Here is a 19,811-nt window from a genome sequence, read left to right as displayed (position 1 = left end):
CTTCCCAACTTCCCTCCCTCCCTCGAACTCACCTATCCTCCCTGCCAGGCTGGCTGCTTGGCAGTACGTATCCTGCTGGGACCAGCCCTTGATTTATTTGGAGGGGCTTTGGAATGGGCCAGGATGAGTGACATTTTAATGTTCTTTTGAGATGTTTGGTCACAAGCACTATTGATCACAGTACCCAGCGACCCCACCCCCACACACACACCTCCACCCCCACCCTGGGGAGAGGTGCAGGACCTGCAGGAGCCTGCAGGGCTGACAGGCAGGGAATGAGTTTCCTTTTGGTCGTAGATTAATGAAATGAGGCCCTGGGTGTGGGTGCAGGGGTCAGGCTATTAAGTAATCCCTGGGCCTGCTGAGATTGAGGCTGTCTGCCAGTTGAGCCCGACGCTGACTGAGTGATTGACACTCGCTCCTTTTGGTCTGTGTAGAACAGCATGTGTGTGTGTGTGTGTGTGTGTGTGTGTGTGTGTGTGTGTGTGTGTGAGAGAGAGAGAGAGAGAGATCATAAATCATGCGGCTTTGCAATTCTGAAACAAATAAACACTGGTAAAAGGTCCACAGTTAGCATGTTGCAGGGAGTCAAAATACCCAGTTCTCCAGCAATTTAAGAAATGAGGCTCATGTATTAGCAGCACCCCCCTAACCTTGAGCGGAGGAGGCTTCCGAGAGGTGCCACATCCGCTTGGAAACGTCCAAAACAGAACACCTCCACCGACTATAATAACTGCTGATATAATTTCACTCCTCCGCTCCTTCAACCTAATGCTGTCTATTTGTTCACATTAGGGCCTATTCTGGGCTGAGTGAGGAGGGATAAACACTCTGGGCTGGTGTGAAGGGGAATCAGGAACATTTCACAGCTCAGTAGCCTCTAACTAAGCATACCTGAAGCATTTCTGACTCTGTTACCGACCAGCATGGAACACTGCTCTGCTTGGCACCCAAAACACGTTGTCGCACTGGTCTCATTGGGACTCTGTCCATGTGGTTAGTTTGATAGAGGGACTGGGTGCCACATGCGCACATCAATGTACACATACACACATGCACTTGAACACACACACACACACAGACCTGTTTCGCCCCCAGACTCCCCATGGTTTGATGAGGGAAATGGATTAGGCTCCTGTGATCAATATTCTAGGTGAATATACAGATGATCAGATGATCAGATTAAAATGTGTCCTCTGCTGCCAATGGGACCAGGAGAATACAGTAAAACGCATCCCTCTGATTATGCTGTTTTCCCAATGACCATACTACAACAACATGTATAGCTGCATGTTTCGCTGCAGTCGCCACAACAGAGTCAGACGATGCCAGCTAAATAAACAATTTGTTTTCAGAGGGTAAGCCAGGGATGCAATTATCTATTTGTTTTAATATCATTGTTTTTATTTGTCTCAGAAAACCTCATCCTGCCTCCTATAATTATTAACCCAGCAAAGGATGGCAATTAGAATGTAATTACACAATAGTGAATGATTATGGGCACGATTAGAGCTCCGTTTACTAAACTTTGATTTCACTTTCTCTATGGTGCTACAAACAAAAACCTTCAGCAGAGCATTGGCTCTGTCCTAGAGCTGTTCTGCAGCGAGAAAGGAAGAGAACATTCAGCAGAGCATTGGGCCTGTCCTAGAGCTGTTCTGCAGCGAGAAAGCAAGAGAACATTCAGCACCTTGTACCATTGTGCTGCAGTTGTGTTTTATTGTGTTTTGTAGAATTCTCTCCAAATGTGTTTTAATCAGTGAATAGCCTGCTGGGTAGTGTGCTGGCCCAGTGACACATTTAGAGACCAGAGCCAGTGTATTGTATTAGCTTAGCCAGTCAGCCACTAAGCCTGGTGAGGTGGCTGGGGTTTTGGGTCTGCTGGCTAACAGTTAATGGTTCTGGTGTTATCTGTCCCCTGCAGTGTGTACGGCTGCCCTCTGGCCAAGAAGAGGAAAACAGTGGACAGACAGCCTCTGGAACCCCTGGAAGTGTTGGAGCCCATACTGGAACCCCTTGAACCAGCATCCAAGGGGACACCACTCATAACCCAGATGGACAACTCTACTATGGAGGAGAACTACGAGACGGACGGAACAGAGGAAATGGATGATAGAGAGGAGGAGGTGGAGGAGGGAGTAGAGGATGGGGGAGATGAGGAAGAGGAGGAAGTAGAGGATGAGGAAGAGGAGAGATACTCGGATGACAATGAGGAACAGATGGAGCAGGAAGAAGGAGATGTGGAGAGAGGGGAGGGAGAGGGGGAGGAGGTAGAGGTGGAACAAGAAGAGGAGGAGGAGGAGGAGGAAGAGGGAGTAGAAGAGGAGGAAGAGGAAGAAGATGAGGAAGAGTATGAGGAGGAGTTTGATGAGCAGAGTCAAGGCCAAGGTGAGACTTTATTTACTTACCTGTTACACCGAAAGATATTTGGATATAATATTCAAAATAATGTAAATATTTGCATTGTGGAATGTTTAGAATATATATATATACAGTGCCAGTCAAAAGTTTGGACACACCTACTCATTCAAGGGTTTTTCTTTATTTTAACTTTTTTCTACATAATAGTGACGACATCAAAACTATGAGAAAACACATATGGAATCATGTGGTAACCAAAAAATTGTTAAATAAATCAAAATATATTTTATATTTGAGATTCTTCAAAAAGCCACCCTTTGCCATGATGACAGCTTTGCACACTATTGGCATTCTCTAAACCAGCTTCACCTGGAATGCTTTTCCAACAGTCTTGAAGGAGTTCCCACATATGCTGAGCACTTGTTGACTGCTTTTCCTTTCCTCTGTGGTCCAACTCATCTCAAACCATCTCAACTGGATTGAGGTCAGGTGTTTGTGGAGACCAGGTCATCTGATGCAGCACCACCAAAGCACCCCCACACCATCACACCTCCTCCTCCATGATTCACGGTGGGAACCACACATGCAGAAATCACCCGTTCACCTACTCTGCGTCTCACAAAGACACGGAGGTTGCAACCAAAAATCTCAAATTTGGACTCATCAGACTAAAGGACAGATTTCCACCAGTCAAATGTCCATTGCTCGGGTTTCTTGGCCCAAACAAGTCTCTTCTTCTTATTGGTGTCCTTTAGTAGTGGTTTCTATGCAGCAAATCGACCATGAAGGCCTGATTCATGCAGTCTCATCTGAACAGTTGATGTTGAGACGTGTCTGTTACATGAACTCGGTGAAGCATGTATTTGGGCTGCAATCTGAGGTGCAGTTAACTCTAATGAACTTATCCTCTGCAGCAGAGGTAACTCTGGGTCTTCCCTTCCTGTGACGGTCCTCATGAGAGCCTGTTTCATCATAGTGCTTGACGGTTTTTGTGACTGCACTTGAAGAAACTTTCAAAGTTCTTAAAGTTTTTCGGATTGACTTACCTTCATGTCTTAAAGTAATGATGGACTGTCATTTCTCTTTGCTTATTTGAGCTGTTCTTGCCATAATATGGACTTGGTCTTTTGCCAAATAGGGCTATCGTCTGTATACCACCCCTACCTTGTCACACACAACACAACTGATTCTCAAACACATTAGAATGAAAGAAATTCCACAAATTAACTTTTAACAAGACACACTTGTTAATTTATATGCATTCCAGGTGAATACCTCATGAAGCTGGTTAGGAGAAGGCCAAGAGTGTGCAAAGCTTTCATCAAGGCAAAGGGTGGCTACGTTGAAGAATCTAAAATCTAAAATATATTTTGATTTGATTAACACCTTTTTGGTTGCTATGTGATTCCATATGTGTTATGTCATAGTTTTGATGTCTTAACTATTATTCTTCAATGTAGAAAATAGTAAAAATAATGAAAAACCCTTGAATGAGTAGGTGTGTCCAAACGTTGGACTGGTACTGTATACAGTGTCTTCAGAAAGTATTCAGACCCCTTGCCTTTTTCCACGTTTTGTTAGGTTACAGCCTTATTCTAAATTGAAATCCATTTTTTCCCTCATCAATCTACATAGAATAACCCATAATGACGAACCTAAAACGGGTTTTTAGGAATTTTTGTGATTATTAAAAAAAATATAAGCTAATATCACATTTACATAAGTATTCAGACCCTTTACTTAGCACTTTGTTGAAGCAGCTTTGGTAATGATTTACAGCCTTGTGTCTTCTTGGGTTTGACGCTTGGCACACCTGTGTTTGGGGAGTTTCTCCCATTCTTCTCTGCAGATCCTCTCAATCTCTGTCAGGTTGGATGGGGAGTGTCGCTGCACAGCTATATTCAGGTCTCTCCAGAGATGTTCGGTCAAGTCCGGCCTCTGGCTGGGCCACTCAAGGACATTCAGAGACTTGTCCCGAAGCCGCTCCTGCATTGTCTTGGCAGTGTGCTTAGGGTTGTTGTCCTGTTGGAAGGTGAACCCTCACCTCAGTCAGGTCCTGGGCACTCTGAAGCAGGTTTTCATCAAGGATCTCTTTGTACTTTGCTCCGTTCATCTTTGCCTCGATCCTGACTAGTATCCCAGTCCTTGTCATTGAAAAATATCCCCACAGCATGATTCTGCCACCACCCTGCTTCACTATAAGGATGGAGCCAGGTTTCCTCCAGACGTGACGCATGACATTCAAGCTAAATAGTTTAATATTGCTTTCATCAGACTGGAGAATCTTGTTTCTCATGGTCTGTGAGTCTTTAGGTGCCTTTTGGCAAACTCCAAGCGTGCTTTCATGTTCCTTTTACTGAGTAGTGTCTTCCATCTGGCCACTCTACCATAAAGGCCTGATTGGTGGAGTGCTGCAGAGATGGTTGTCCTTCTTGAAGGTTCTCCCATCTCCACAGAGGGACTCTAGAGCTCTGTCAGATTGACCATCGGGTTCTTGTTCAGCTCCCTAACCAAGGCCCTTCTCCCCCGATTGCTCAGTTTTGCCAGGCGGCCATCTTTAGGAAGATTCTTGGTGATTCCAAACTTCTTCCATTTAATAATGATGGAGGCCATTGTGTTCTTGGGGACCTTCAATGCTGCAGAAATGTTTTTGTACCCTTCCCCAGGTCTGTGGTTCGACACAATCCTGTCTCGGATCTCTACGGACAATTCCTTTCACCTCATGGCTTAGTTTTGCTCTGACATACACTGTCAACTGTGGAACCTTATATAGAGAGTTGTGTACCTTTCCAAATCATGTCCAATCAATTGAATTTACCACAGGTGGACTTCAATCAAGTTGTAGAAACATCTCAAGGATGATCAATGGAACACGATGCACCTAAGCGTAATTTCGAGTCTCATAGCAAAAGGTCTGAATACTTATGTAAATAAGGTTTTTCTGTCGTTTTTTTAATAAATTTGCCAAACTTTCCCAAAAACTGTTTTGGCTTTGTCATCATGGGGTATTGTGTGCAAATTGCTGAATATTTTTTTTTAATCCATTTTAGATTATGGCTATAAAGTAACAAAATGTGGAAAAAGTCATGACGTTGAATACTTTCCGAAGGCACTGCTCAAAAAAATAAAGGGAACACTTAAACAACACAATGTAACTCCAAGTCAATCACACTTCTGTGAAATCAAACTGTCCACTTAGGAAGCAACACTGATTGACAATAAATTTCACATGCTGTTGTGCAAATGGAATAGACAACAGGTGGAAATTATAGGCAATTAGCAAGACACCCCCAATAAAGGAGTGGTTCTGCAGGTGGTGATCAAAGACCACTTCTCAGTTCCTATGCTTCCTGGCTGATGTTTTGGTCACTTTTGAATGCTGGCGGTGCTTTCACTCTAGTGGTAGCATGAGACGGAGTCTACAACCCACACAAGTGGCTCAGGTAGTGCAGCTCATCCAGGATGGCACATCAATGCGAGCTGTGGCAAGAAGGTTTGCTGTGTCTGTCAGCGTAGTGTCCAGAGCATGCAGGCACTACCAGGAGACAGGCCAGTACATCAGGAGATGTGGAGGAGACCTTAGGAGGGCAACAACCCAGCAGCAGGACCGCTACCTCCGCCTTTGTGCAAGGAGGAGCAGGAGGAGCACTGCCAGAGCCCTGCAAAATGACCTCCAGCAGGCCACAAATGTGCATGTGTCTGCTCAAACGGTCAGAAACAGACTCCATGAGGGTGGTATGAGGGCCCGACGTCCACAGGTGGGGGTTGTGCTTACAGCCCAACACCGTGCAGGACGTTTGGCATTTGCCAGAGAACACCAAGATTGGCAAATTCGCCACTGGCGCCCTGTGCTCTTCACAGATGAAAGCAGGTTCACACTGAGCACGTGACAGACGTGACAGAGTCTGGAGACGCCGTGGAGAACGTTCTGCTGCCTGCAACATCCTCCAGCATGACCGGTTTGGCGGTGGGTCAGTCATGGTGTGGGGTGGCATTTCTTTGGGGGGCCGCACAGCCCTCCATGTGCTCGCCAGAGGTAGCCTGACTGCCATTAGGTACCGAGATGAGATCCTCAGACCCCTTGTGAGACCATATGCTGGTGCGGTTGGCCCTGGGTTCCTCCTAATGCAAGACAATGCTAGACCTCATGTGGCTGGAGTGTGTCAGCAGTTCCTGCAAGAGGAAGGCATTGATGCTATGGACTGGCCCGCCCGTTCCCCAGACCTGAATCCAATTGAGCACATCTGGGACATCATGTCTCGCTCCATCCACCAACGCCACGTTGCGCCACAGACTGTCCAGGAGTTGGCGGATGCTTTAGTCTAGGTCTGGGAGGAGATCCCTCAGGAGACCATCCGCCACCTCATCAGGAGCATGCCCAGGCGTTGTAGGGAGGTCATACAGGCATGTGGAGGCCACACACACTACTGAGCCTCATATTGACTTGTTTTAAGGACATTACATCAAAGTTGGATCAGCCTGTAGTGTGGTTTACCACTTTAATTTTGAGTGTGACTCCAAATCCAGACCTCCATGGGTTGATAAATTGGATTTCCATTGATTATTTTTGTGTGATTTTGTTGTCAGCACATTCAACTATGTAAAGAAAAAAGTATTTAATAAGATTCATTCAGATCTAGGATGTGTTATTTTAGTGTTCCCTTTATTTTTTTGAGCAGTATATATATATATGTGCAGTATAGTAAGGGAATAAAGGCAGTAAATGATACTTTTGCCAGCGTACTGGGAAATGAAATGTGATACAATTCTACATAACAACATGCAAACAGAATCCCAAGCCTGCATGTCCCAGAACATAGATTATAATATGCTGTTCATATTCCTTTGATCTTTGTTTGTTTCATCTGTTTGATTGGTTTATTTATTTGTTTCAGCATTTGCTTTTCCTCCAACCTACTGTATAAGACGACTGTAGCTACCTGAAAAATCATTTTTAGTGCTAGATCAAACCCGGTCACTAAGAAAAGAGAGACAGTTTGGCAGCAAAGGCTCTTTTTTCAAGAGAGATTCAGCTCTGTAATTGTAGGTCTTTTGGGGTCTTTTGCCGTTACCTTCAGGGTTATCTCAGTCGGAGGTTAAGCAGTGCTGGCGTTGTCTCTCAGACAGAGATCCTGTGAAAATGTCAGTTTGGCACTGGCTGGATGGGAACCCTCTGTCCGTCTATCTCCAAAACACCTAAATGCCCTGAAACACTGAATCAGGACTCAAAATGATGCGGTGAAAGAAGCTATCGTTCTTGAAATGACAGCATCCATAGAACTACTGCATAGGTGTCAGAGAGGGCATGTATTTGTGTGAGAAAAGTCAAAAGCAGTCCTTGCTTAACCCACCACCTTTGCTTAATGGCATGCATAAGTTAGATACAAAACCTTCTGTTCAAAATGACCTGCAACAAACACAATGATCACAGGTCTCTCTATAGAGAGAAGACACAGTAGCCTGTGTCTGGTTTGGAGACAGTCTGGTATGTGCCAAGTTCTCCCCCATGTGTGGTCTCTGCCTATTACTTGCCCTAACACCACATTTGACAGGTTTCTCTCCAACTCATTCTGCCTTTCACCCCCACACCTCAAATCCTTCCTGACAGAACCTTCACGTCCAATTAAGACTGGAGCTCTGAGAGAGCGAGAACGAGAGAGAGACAGAGGGGGGGGGGGGGGCTCTGTTAACCCTCTGTGGTACAGTACGTTGTCCTAACTTCTTTCTAGTAGTGTAGTATCAGCCTCCCTCCTCTGTCTCTCTCTGTCTCTCTGTTGGGCATGTGAGAATCTCCCTAGACTGACATTAATTACAGAGACCACAGTCAAGGAGATAGTCTTTGTTTCCATTCTTGACTCAAAGAGCACAATTCAGTCAATTCCACTGGGTGTTCTAGCTTTCTGCTCTGGCCTAAATAAACTTAGTGAATATTTGGGATTCTCTCTGTCGTTCTCAACCACAGTGCCATCTTTAGAGAGGAGGATGAAATCACACCTTTATTCGTCTCCTTTTTTCTTCTTCTCAGAAATGTAGATAAGTCTCTCCACATGCATTAGGCCACTATCATTTCCACCATACTCTCCAAGACATAAGTGGCAGCAGGCAGATTCCAATCTGCTAACTGTAGTAGAGGTGGCATTGTTATGGCGGTTCTATGTTTCTCAATGGATATTTGCACACTGCTGCACACTGCTGCTGCATTGCTAATCCAAGCTTTATACGGAGCAGCGCAATCTCTCAGTTCCTCTTTCAATCTGTTTCGCTTCCCTTTCCCCTTTGTGTACCTTGATTGCTCTTCAAATTGCTTTCCTGAGCCATGTTTCAAAACTTCAAAAAATGTAACCTCTGGCAGCCATGGCAAGGGTAGGGTACTGTAAGAAAGCGTTCCCCTGTCAAAATATGTGCCTGGTCAGTCGTGACTGTTCTCTCTCCGTGGTCCAGAGCCCTCACCCCAACACCCTACATGTTGTCTTGCTCTCAGTGGATTTGTGTGTGTGTGTGTGTGTGTGTGTGTGTGTGTGTGTGTGTGTGTGTGTGTGTGTGTGTGTGTGTGTGTGTGTGTGTGTGTGTGTGTGTGTGTGTGTGTGTGTGTGTGTGTGTGTGTGTGTGTGTGTGTGTGTGTGTGTGGTGTCAATGTGTTGTCTGGGTGTGAAGTTAATGTTTGTGTACACCTATGTAAAGTATCTCAAGAATGCATATATGTGTTTGTTTGTGCATGTAAGTCTTTCATGCTTCATGTTTCCCTCTATCTTATTGTAATGTTCCCGTTCACACACAAGTGTATTGGGACAGCTGATGCGTCTTTGAACATGGTGATAATTAATACTTCACCACGGAAGAATACATCGCACTACTGTTTTGTCAGGTGATTTTCTCGCTCCCTCCAGAAATCAAAGTCACATGTATTACTTATTTGTTTGCCTCTTGGCTTTTTCTCTGAGCAGGAATGTAAGTGGCAAACGTGTGGCGGTTTGGGTGTGAGCGATGCGATGCGCTCTTGGCGGTTTAGGCCGGGAGGGAATGTGAGAAATGGTCCAGAGAGTGGCTGCTTCACATTACTGACAGGAGAGGTTCAGCTAACATTAGCAGCCTGTCTGGCGTAATCAATTAGCCAATGGCCAGCATTCTAAAGATCCTGTTGATTGGACAAATATGTACCTTCTGGAATGAGGAGAATGTAGGGATTTGTTTATTCTGTTTAGGTAATAGCACATTACATGAGGCAATCAATGTATAACATAAAGCATGATGATTACAGTTTGAAGGTCCCAGTTTGCTCCCCTACAAAATGTTGTCAAATGAAAAGCGTATTGCTATATACCAGTTACTGAGCCATCAACTGGCAGCCAGAGTGTTCTTGTTGTTGTGACACGAAGGATCCAGATTACTAGGATGCAATGTACTGAATGTACATCCAAAACATCTCTATGGAAATTTCCAGACCACTTTATCCCACTTCCTGTGCTGATTCACAATTCCTTTACAGGCTGCTGTTAAGACCCTGAAAGTACATTATTGAGGAACGCAAAGAGTTCCTTATCGAATTCAAATGGACCAAGCCCAGAAATCTGATTTACCCGTTAAATAGAATGAGTGAAATGTGATTACAATCCATTTGTTCTTCTTTTTTCCGCGTACAGAGGATGATCAGTGTGTCGGCGGTGGCGGCCATCCCAAATCCGGTCCGACGGGGGAGAAGGACGACAACAACAACGATGAGTATGAGAACTATGATGAGCTGGTGGCCAAGTCTCTGCTCAACCTAGGGAAGATAGCAGAGGATGCCGCCTACCGCGCCATGACCGAGTCTGAGATGAACAGCAACTCCTCCAACAGCGCCGAGGAAGAGGAGGAGGAGGAGGAAGAGGAAGAGGAGGAGGAAGAAGAAGAGGAGGATGAGGAAGAAGAGGAAGAAGAGGAGGAGGGTGGGGAGGAAGGTCAAAGGAAGGGTGAGTTGACTCTGGATGTGGACAGTGATGTAGTGAGGGAGACAGTGGACTCTCTGAAGCTGCTGGCCCAGGGTCATGGGGCTGTGCTCTCTGACAACCTGGATGGAGGAGACTATGAGGAAGGGACAGAGGAGAACGGGGAAGGGAGTCGTAATGGAGGAGGTGGAGGTGGTATCGGTCAGGGTAAACCCTCTAACGGACTGGAGGAGAGTGATGAGGAGGTGTGTCTAAGCAGCCTGGAGTGTCTGAGAAACCAGTGCTTCGACCTGGCCCGCAAACTGAGTGAGACGCAGCCGGCCGACCGCTTGGGCACAAGCCTCCCCCATCAGAGCTACCCTGGCGGTGGGGACACCCAGGGGCAGCACCCCCATCTCAACCCCCACCCACACCCCCACTCCCTCCCCCACCAGCCTTGGTACGGGGACCTCCAGCAGAGCCAGGAGGATAGGCGCACCCTGGAGAGGAACTACTCTGACATGGTCAACCTGATGAAGCTGGAGGAGCAGCTGAGTCCGCGCTCCAAGGGCTTCTCCAGCTGCGCTCAGGATGACCGCTACCACAACCACATCCACGACCGGGACGAGGACACGCGGTCAGTGACGTCAGACCACTCAGAGGAAGTGTTCGACATGACCAAGGGGAACCTGTCTCTGCTGGAGAAGGCCATCGCGCTAGAGTCTGAGAGGGCCAAGGCCATGAGGGACAAGATGGCTGCCGAGGCAGCGCGGCGGGACAGGGTGAGGTATCATCATCACCATGGAGGCCATCATGGGGAGCACCAATCACGGCACGGCTACGGAGAGGAGCGCAAGGCCCGACTCCATGATGGGATGAAGAAGCCCTACTACCATAAAGGTAAGTTAACCTGGCTAGAATGAGTTTGACTTATAAAGAGGATGCACAGTGTGTTGTGTATGCTGCCACAACACCAGACATTCGCCTATCTCTTTCACCTTGCTGAGGTGAATGAACAGTTCATGTATGTTTGTCAGGTAAACCCCAGTCAGTCCCTGGCTCTGCCTCCTCATATCCCCTCTCTGTCTGTGAGACATTGTCATGTGTGCTCCCTCTCCGGCCTCTAGGTCACCAGGCTGCTCGTTATGGCGCACACCTGTCACCACCTGCGCGTCGTCAGACTCACCTGGACTCCATCACTACCCTGATTACCTTCCCTATATATATGTCACTCCCTTTGTTTCCTTCCCCAGGTGTCATTGTTTCTGTTTCAGTTTCATGTCTGTGTGCTTTTAGTGTTTCTTGTTTTGTGTTGTGTTTATTTTATCAAAACACTCACTTGCTGAACTTGCTTCCCGACTCTCAGCGCATATCGTTACAGACATAGGGATGGCAGGCTGACATGATCACTGGGAAACCTCACTATGACCCCAGGACAAGCTTTTGCAGCCAATTTGGAGACTAGCATCTCTGCAGCGTCCGCAGAAGCTTATGTTGTTAAAATAGGCCAGCATGGCAACATCAGAGGGTAGGCTTGTCAAGCATAAGTAATGGCAATCTGCACGGCCCGTTAGGACTGCAAATCGCATCCCTCCCTGTCTGCCATGCAGCCCTGGCTAAAGCTGCCTATTTTTAAAACCAGAGAGGGACTCTGGAATCTACTAAATAGAAGCCTGCTAAAGCTGCCTCTGAAAGGAAACTCGGTACTGCATACAATAGAATCTGTGGAAATTAGGTTTTCGGGTAACGTTGTGCTGTGTCCTGCGTCCCAGAGCCAAATAATTAAGAGAATGTGTCTTTTTCACCCAGAATGGGTGACTCTTTGTGTTGTAGTTGGGTTTTTATTGGCTGTTTAGTGGTGCAGGTGCACTTCCATACTGTTTATTCAGACATGCTCTTCTAGGGTGGCTTATCAGCCCTGACACATAAGTAGGTATATTATGCACACTTAGTTCTGACTTGAAGATTACAAAGTGACATTTACAATGGTTGCTTCTCCAAGATCATTTGAAGAGTGATTCTTCTTACTGTATTCTGTCTCCTATCCTACAGAGATGGAACACTCATATCAAGAACCATAACCTCACCCTTCAGTATGCTGTATCACATTAGTGGAAACCAAGACTGTTCTCAGGGCAGGTCTGTTGGTTTTGACTAGCAGAAGTTACTTTTCATAACAGGTTAGGAGAATTTACGCGCCAGGTTAGGAGAATTAACCTGGCAGGTTAGGATAATTAGGTTAAGGTTAGGAAAGGATTAGGGTTGACTAAAATGCTAAAATTGACCCTGACAGGACTCGAACATATCTAGGTACAATCAGGCCTGCCCTGAGAACAGTCTTGGTTTCAGCTAATGCAATGCTGCCTCCAGGCTGAGATAACGAGGGAAGTTAGAGACAAACAATTAAGATCCTCCTTCACAGCAGGCTCAAATTAAAACACAAATGCCACACAAATGGTAATTTCACATGTACGACACAGCATCTGTATCTGGCTAATTTTGGAATAACAGGAGTATGTGAAGGCCCTTGCATCACGATAACATGTGAAGGCCCTTGCATCTTCTCCCTAGAGAGATAGCGGCAGACACCTCATTGACCAGGGTAACTGTCTGTGATTTAAAAGTGAAGCGGAGGTGGTGGCTATGAGGGGAGAGCCCGACTGGCCGGCCAGGGAAAAACACCAGGCGGGAAAATGGAAATTGAACAGTATCTGAATGAATGATAACGAACAACAGGCCCACTGACTGCACATTCATTATCCAGAGATGGTATGGTAATTGAGGCCATTTTCTATGCAAAGCACGGCCTGTCTCCAGCCACAATCGATACCCTCTGCTTTCTAATATGCATTCCACTTGGCAGCCTCCCTCCCGTCCTCCACTCTCCACTGTCCACCATGAGGCAGACAGCCAGGGGCCCGTGGTGTGTGTTTATGTGCGCGAGAGCGTCTGTGTTCCTCTTATTGGAAACTGTAATTTTTTTTCAAGCAAGCATACATTTTAGTTTCAGAGTCAGACTGCATCAGTGGTACAGAGAAAAACATTTTCCATGCCATTATGTACTGTGATTTTACAGTTCTTTCTCTGAAGCTCAGTATGGTAAACGTGGACAGTCAGACACGACACAGTGTACCAACCCCATGTGTCCTAATATGATACCGTCAGAGGAAGGCCTAAATGTACAGGAAGGTAATGAGGGGCGTGTTCTGATCTATGGATTAACAGGGACGTGTTATGTATGAGTAGGTGTATATGTACTCTCTCTCTCTCTCTTTCCCTTTCCCTATCTCTCTGTCTCTTTCTTTCTCCATCTGTGTCTCTCGTCCTCCTCTTCCCCCCCTCTCTGTCTCTTTCCCTCTCTCTCTCTCTCTCTCTCTCTCTCTCTCTCTCTCTCTCTCTCTCTCTCTCTCTCTACCCAATCCTTTCTCTTTCACTACCTCTGTGTGTCTGGGTTTATTTTGGTTCTTCTGTAAGTGGTGGAGGTGAAGGTTCCAGGTTACAGCAGCCTATCAAACTTTAATTAGCAGACTCTCTCTGTGGTCATGCCTTTTAAAAGCACCTGTCTCTATCTGTCTTCTCTCTCTCTGTCTCTCTCTCTCTCTCTCTCTCTCTCTCTCATCCTCTCTCCCTGTCTCTCTCACTCATTTACTACTACTATGTGGAACATGTTAAAGGAAATGCATCTCCTCTCTCTTTTGCTCTGATCCTTTTCCTTTACCCTCTCTCCCTCACCTCTTACCAAATGTTTGCTGCCACAAATGGGCTTAGAAGAATGCTCTTATTTGTGTGTGTTATCTGTGTCGCACAAGCAATATGTTAGGCAAAATGAACAAGACATTCTGATAATAATTTAATGGAAATAAGCTGCAGGTAATAGCTATTGAATATCCCAGCATCAAAGAACAATCTATGACCTTGTTCCCGTGTTGAAGACATTTGAACGGAGGCTGTTGCACCTGATGCCGGCTGGCATGGGCTGGTATCACTGCTTTTGGACGGTAACACTGATCGGGTTTGGAGAAATGGAGAGGGTGAGGTTGGGCAAGGGAAAGACAATCCCCTCCGGGTGTGTGTGTGTGTGTGTGTGTGTGTGTGTGTGTGTGTGTGTGTGTGTGTGTGTGTGGTGTGTGTGTGTGTGTGTGTGTGGTGTGTGTGTGCGTGTTCGTGTCTTATTATTGCCAATTATGACTAGTGGAAAATAATTGGTGGGAAAAGTCAGACATACTTTGTCTGGAGAATGACACCACCTGCTCTTCTCTCATACAGCTGTGGCTTTATTTAACAAGACTTAAAAATACCCTGGCAAATGGTGTGAAAAATGTTACGATGGCGATGATATAGCGCACCTTATGTTATTTATGTTCCTACAATGTCCCATGTGTCTCAGGTGTGTGATACCGCTTTTAGCCACAACAATTATTCAACTGACTTTGATTGCTGTGGTTACAAGCATTTTCACATTCACACACTGTTCACAATGACTTTCATCTTGTTAAAGTGTTCATATGTGCTGCTTTCAATGAAGCAAGCTAATTTATCTTTCTTCTTCTCTTTCTCTCCCACTCTCTCTCCCACTCTCTCTCCCACTCTCTCTCCCACTCTCTCTCCCACTCTCTCTCCCTCTGCCCCATGTTTCTGTGTTCAGATTTATCGCGCAGTGACAAGAAGGAGAGCCGGTGCCCGACGCCAGGCTGTGATGGCACAGGTCATGTGACGGGGTTGTACCCTCACCATCGGAGCCTGTCTGGCTGTCCGCACAAAGACAGGGTACCACCTGAAAGTAAGCACTGCACATACACAATTCACTGTACCACTCATCTCAGTAACCAGGGAATGGATAAATTCCACTTCAATTCAGTCTATTTAGGTGACGAACCAAAAGTACAATTCAATTCCTTAATTTTGTGAGTTGAAATTGAATTTACCCCAAACCTACTGTTTGCCAAGCCTGTGGCTCTCAGTTTGCTGTCAGGTTTGTTTAATGTATTGTACTTAAGCAAGGTCTGCATGTTTCTTTGTTTTGTCTGAATGCTGTGTGTTTGTTATGGCTGCTCTGTGTTTGCTAGTCAGGTTGGGAGTGCACTGGGAGGGTCGGGTGGGCTACAAATGCTCTCTTGATGTGACTTTTGGATGCATGGGGTCATGGGTTTGCTTGTGTTAGTCTATTACTAATTACCTGCCCCGTCTACTATCTAATGATGGTGGGCAACACTTAAAATTCCCACCCACTGCTGCAATCAGATCGTTATTTTTACTTAAGCTATTTTTCTTGCATTTTCTCCCTGAATTCATATCATGTTTACCTGCGCAAAGTAAGATCCCACTGGGCACATACGTCAATTCAACGTCTATTCCACGTTGGTTCAACATAATTTAATTGAAATCATGTGGAAACAACGTTGATTCAACCAGTGTGTCTTGAGACTGAGTATGCATATCAATCTCAACCGCACAATAAGCCCCAATAATTTATTTGTATTCTTTGCTCAATTAAATTCAGTTGAATAAAATAGAATAATTACAGCTTTGTGCGGATGATCAACTGCAGCGGTGATAAACATTAGCCACTCTCCGTCTGAAGTTTTCACCCTGGCTGTTTGGTCCCGTTCACCAACCTTCTCAATAAAACCTCTTTAACACGTCATCAACCCAGAGTCAGAAGGTAAAGTTATGATCTGCCATGACCCAGACTGCTAATAAAAATACATTTTTTGTTGTTGTTTTAATTAGTTAAGATAAGACATGGCCTTATACAGTAGAGTACCCAGTCAACAGAAGTGGCTTTTTTTCTTTGAGTACTACACTACCGGTCAAAAGTTTGGGGTCACTTAGAAATGTCCTTGTTTTTGAAAGAATAGAAAAAGAAATTGTCCATTAAAATAATTCAGACATACTTTGTATTATCAAATTGATCAGAAATACAGTGTGGACATTGTTAATGTTTTAAATGACTATTGTAGCTGGAAACGGCTGATTCTTTAGGGAATATCTACATAGGCGTACAGAGGCCCATTATCAGCAACCATCACTCCTGTGTTCCAATGGCACGTAGTGTTAGCTAACCCAAGTTATCATTTTAAAAGGTTAATTGATCATTAGAAAACCCTTTTGGAATTACATTAGCACAGCTGAACACTGTTGTTCTGATTAAAGAAGCAATAAAACTGGCCTTCTTTAGACTAGTCGAGTATCTGGAGCATCAGCATCTGTGGGTTGAATTACAGGGTCAAAATGGCCAGAAACAAATAACTTTCTTCTGATGCTCGTCACTATATTCTTGTTCTGAGAAATGAAGGCTATTCCATGCGAGAAACTGACAAGAAACTGAAGATCTCGTACAACGCTGTGTTCTAGTCCCTTCACAGAACAGTGCAAACTGGCTCTAACCAGAATAGAAAGAGGAGTGGGAGGCCCTGGTACACAACTGAGCATGAGGACAAGTACATTAGAGTGTCTAATTTGAGAAACAGACGCCTCACAAGTCCTCAACTGGCAGCTAATTGGAGTGCTGCAGAGATTGTTGTCCTTCTGGAAGGTTCTCGCATCTCCACAGAGGTACTCTAGAGCTCTGTCAGAGTGACCATGGGGTTCTTTGTCCACCTATCTGACCAAGGCCCTTCTCCCTCGATTGCTCAGTTTAGCCGGGCCGCCAGCTCTAGGAAGAGTCTTGGTGGTTCCAAACTTCTTCCATTTAAGAATGATGGAGGCCACTGTACATTGGGGACCTTCTATGCTGCAAAAATGTTTTGGTACCCTTCCTCAGATCTGTGCCTCGACACAACACTGTTTCTGAGCTCTCTCAATTCTTTCGATCTCATGGCTTATTTTTTGCTTTGACATGCACTGTCAACTGTGGGACCTTATATAGACCGGTGTGTTCCTTTCCAAATCATGTCCAATCAATTGAATTTACCACAGGTGGAGTCAAATCAATTTGTAGAATCATCTCAAGGGATATCAATGGAAATAGGATGCGGCTGAGCTCAATTTCGAGTCTCATAGCACAGGGTAAATAAGGTTTTTCTGTTTTTTGTTTTTAGCAAAAATGTCCTAAAATCTTACACACTGACACTAAGACAGGCATACACATAAATAGACACACAGTACATACACACAGACATACACACACAGTCATACACACTGACTTTCTGAGAATGTGCGTAGTAACGCACACTAATATACACATACACACACACACTTGCAAATCAACGTTTTTGCTTTGTCATTATGGGGTATTGTGTGTAGATTGCTGAGGAAATTGTTGTATTTAATCAATTTTAAAATAAGGCTGTAACATAACAAAATGTGGAAAAAGTCTGAATAGTCTGAATAGTAAGTCACTGTATACTATTTATTGAACTGCACGACCAAGACATTATTCCAAGACATTATTGACATAGCACATTCATAATCTATACTGCAATTGCAATTGGGTACATACAGAATCAGTTTGTTAGTGTGCATACTACCTCCTTCAATTACTTGTTAATTTACCTTTGGTGTTATTCATATTGATAATTGTACTAAAATGTAGCTAGCATGCAGTCATTTCACTTCACCTTTTATACCCGCTGTATGTGGCAAATACAATTTTATTGAGTTGAACATTGAGTTGTTAAAAGGTGACCTGGTACAGGTTGTGTGAGGTATCGATAGGACTCTTCTTTAAAAGCATTATCTGCCATGGGTGCAGACAGACACCAGGTTTCTCCCTGTCTGTGGTCAATACCCTCTCAGCACACACACACACACACACACACACACACACACACACACACACACACACACACACACACACACACACACACACACACACACACACACACACACACACACACACACACACACACACACACACACACACACACACACACACACACACACCTGCTGACAGTGAGGGGGCAGAGGGAGGGAGGCGTTTCTGTCACACAGTGCATGCAGGGATGAGTCAGAGCCATTAACACATTTACTGTACTGAGTGGACAATACATTATTAATGCAATGTCTTCATTTCATTTTTTTAGCATTCACACAGTGCACAAGACGCTTCCCAGGGAAATCTAGGATATTAAAATGAAGTGATGTTACAAATTAATGATTCCTTTTCCGTGTTTGCTCATTGAACCATCTCTTTGTTAAATTTCAAATATTTAATCCCCTCATAACAGCTCTTTTTTTGGGGGTTCCTGAAAATTGTGCCCTGTACCTACGAAGTAGAGTACAAAATGTAGCATACACTCAAGAATCACTGCTTTTCCCCCTGAAATTGTTCACATTCAAATCCAAAGGTTTCTAGTCATTATAACAGTCTCTTTGTCATGGTCAGCCAGAGTAGTGATATAATCTAATATAATGTGTTGGCACATGGTGTGTTGAGGTGGAGGGCATGTCCCAATTACTTCTTCTGTGCACTAATTAGTATGTCAGAGAGTGACGATGACGAGGGTCAGAGTGGAAGGGGTGATAATGATGAAGCTGACACAGATGAGGAAGCTGACACAGAGACCAATTTTAAAGGCCCAGTGAGGTCAAAAAGGTGATTTTCCTGTGTTTTATAAATATATATATAATATTGAGTATATATATTGAGTATATATATTGATATATATATATATATATTTCCACAGAGGTTGGAATAATTTCTAGTAGACCAATAAGATAGAGTTCCAAACCTTTCTGCCAGTAACAACTAGTTTTTAGTTTTCCCATCCCCACTCTGACCACTCCCAGACAGTCCAAGCTAAATTCTTGCTTGACAAATTGTTCTTTGCTACAAAGTTATTTTTATTTCTTTTTGACCATTTCATTTGAAAACAATCACAGTAAGGTACTTCATTGTTACCATGAAATGATTTGATATTGAGATGAAAACGGCTGCATTGGACCTTCAAGACAAAGGAGATGATTGTGGACTACAGGTAAAAGAGGACCGAGCACGCCCCCATTCTCATCGACGGGGTTGCAGTAGAGCAGGATGAGAGCTTCAAGTTCCTTGGTGTCCACATCACCAACAAACTAACATGGTCCAAGCACACCAAGACAGTCATGAAGATGGCACGACAAAACCTATTCCCCCTCAGGAGACTGAAAACATTTGGCATGGGTCCTCAAATCCTCAAAAGGTTCTACAGGTGCACCATCGAGAGCATTCTGACTGGTTGCATCACTGCCTGGCAACTGCTTGGCCTCCGACCACAAGGCACTACAGAGGGTAGTGCAAACGGCCCAGTACATCACTGGGGCCAAGCTTCCTGCCAAATTGTCAAAGACTCCAGCCACCCTAGTCATAGACTGTTCTCTCTGCTACACGGCAAGCGGTACCAGAGTGACAAATCTAGGTCCAAGAGACTTCTAAACAGCTTCTACCCCCAAGCCATAAGACTCCTGAACATCTAATCAAATGGCTACCCAGACTATTTGCATTGTACTCCCCCACCCTTTCACACCGCTGCTACTCTCTGTTGTTATCATCTATGCAAAGTCACTTTAATAACTCTACCTACATGTACATATTACCTCAACTAACCGGTGCCTCCGCACATTGAC

General features: G+C 44.8%; 1 protein-coding gene across 3 annotated transcripts in view; it reads left to right on the top strand.

The window, feature by feature from the left end:
- The window catches only part of LOC106573019 (myelin transcription factor 1-like protein), a 148,492-nt gene that overhangs the window by 92,473 nt on the left and 36,208 nt on the right, over nucleotides 1-19,811 (top strand). For all 3 annotated transcript variants that reach the window (XM_082970472.1, XM_082970482.1, XM_082970457.1), the window contains exons 6-8: nucleotides 1,925-2,388; nucleotides 10,002-11,165; nucleotides 14,911-15,045. In XM_082970472.1, the coding sequence (XP_082826598.1) occupies nucleotides 1,925-2,388; nucleotides 10,002-11,165; nucleotides 14,911-15,045 (1,763 nt within the window). The remainder of the gene's footprint in view (nucleotides 1-1,924; nucleotides 2,389-10,001; nucleotides 11,166-14,910; nucleotides 15,046-19,811) is intronic.

This window comes from Salmo salar, chromosome 01 (genome assembly GCF_965601325.2).
Source record: "Salmo salar chromosome 01, fSalSal1, whole genome shotgun sequence".
Classification (NCBI taxonomy): domain Eukaryota; kingdom Metazoa; phylum Chordata; class Actinopteri; order Salmoniformes; family Salmonidae; genus Salmo; species Salmo salar.
Note: the sequence above shows the minus strand (reverse complement) of the source record. Positions and strands in the feature narration are given on the sequence as shown.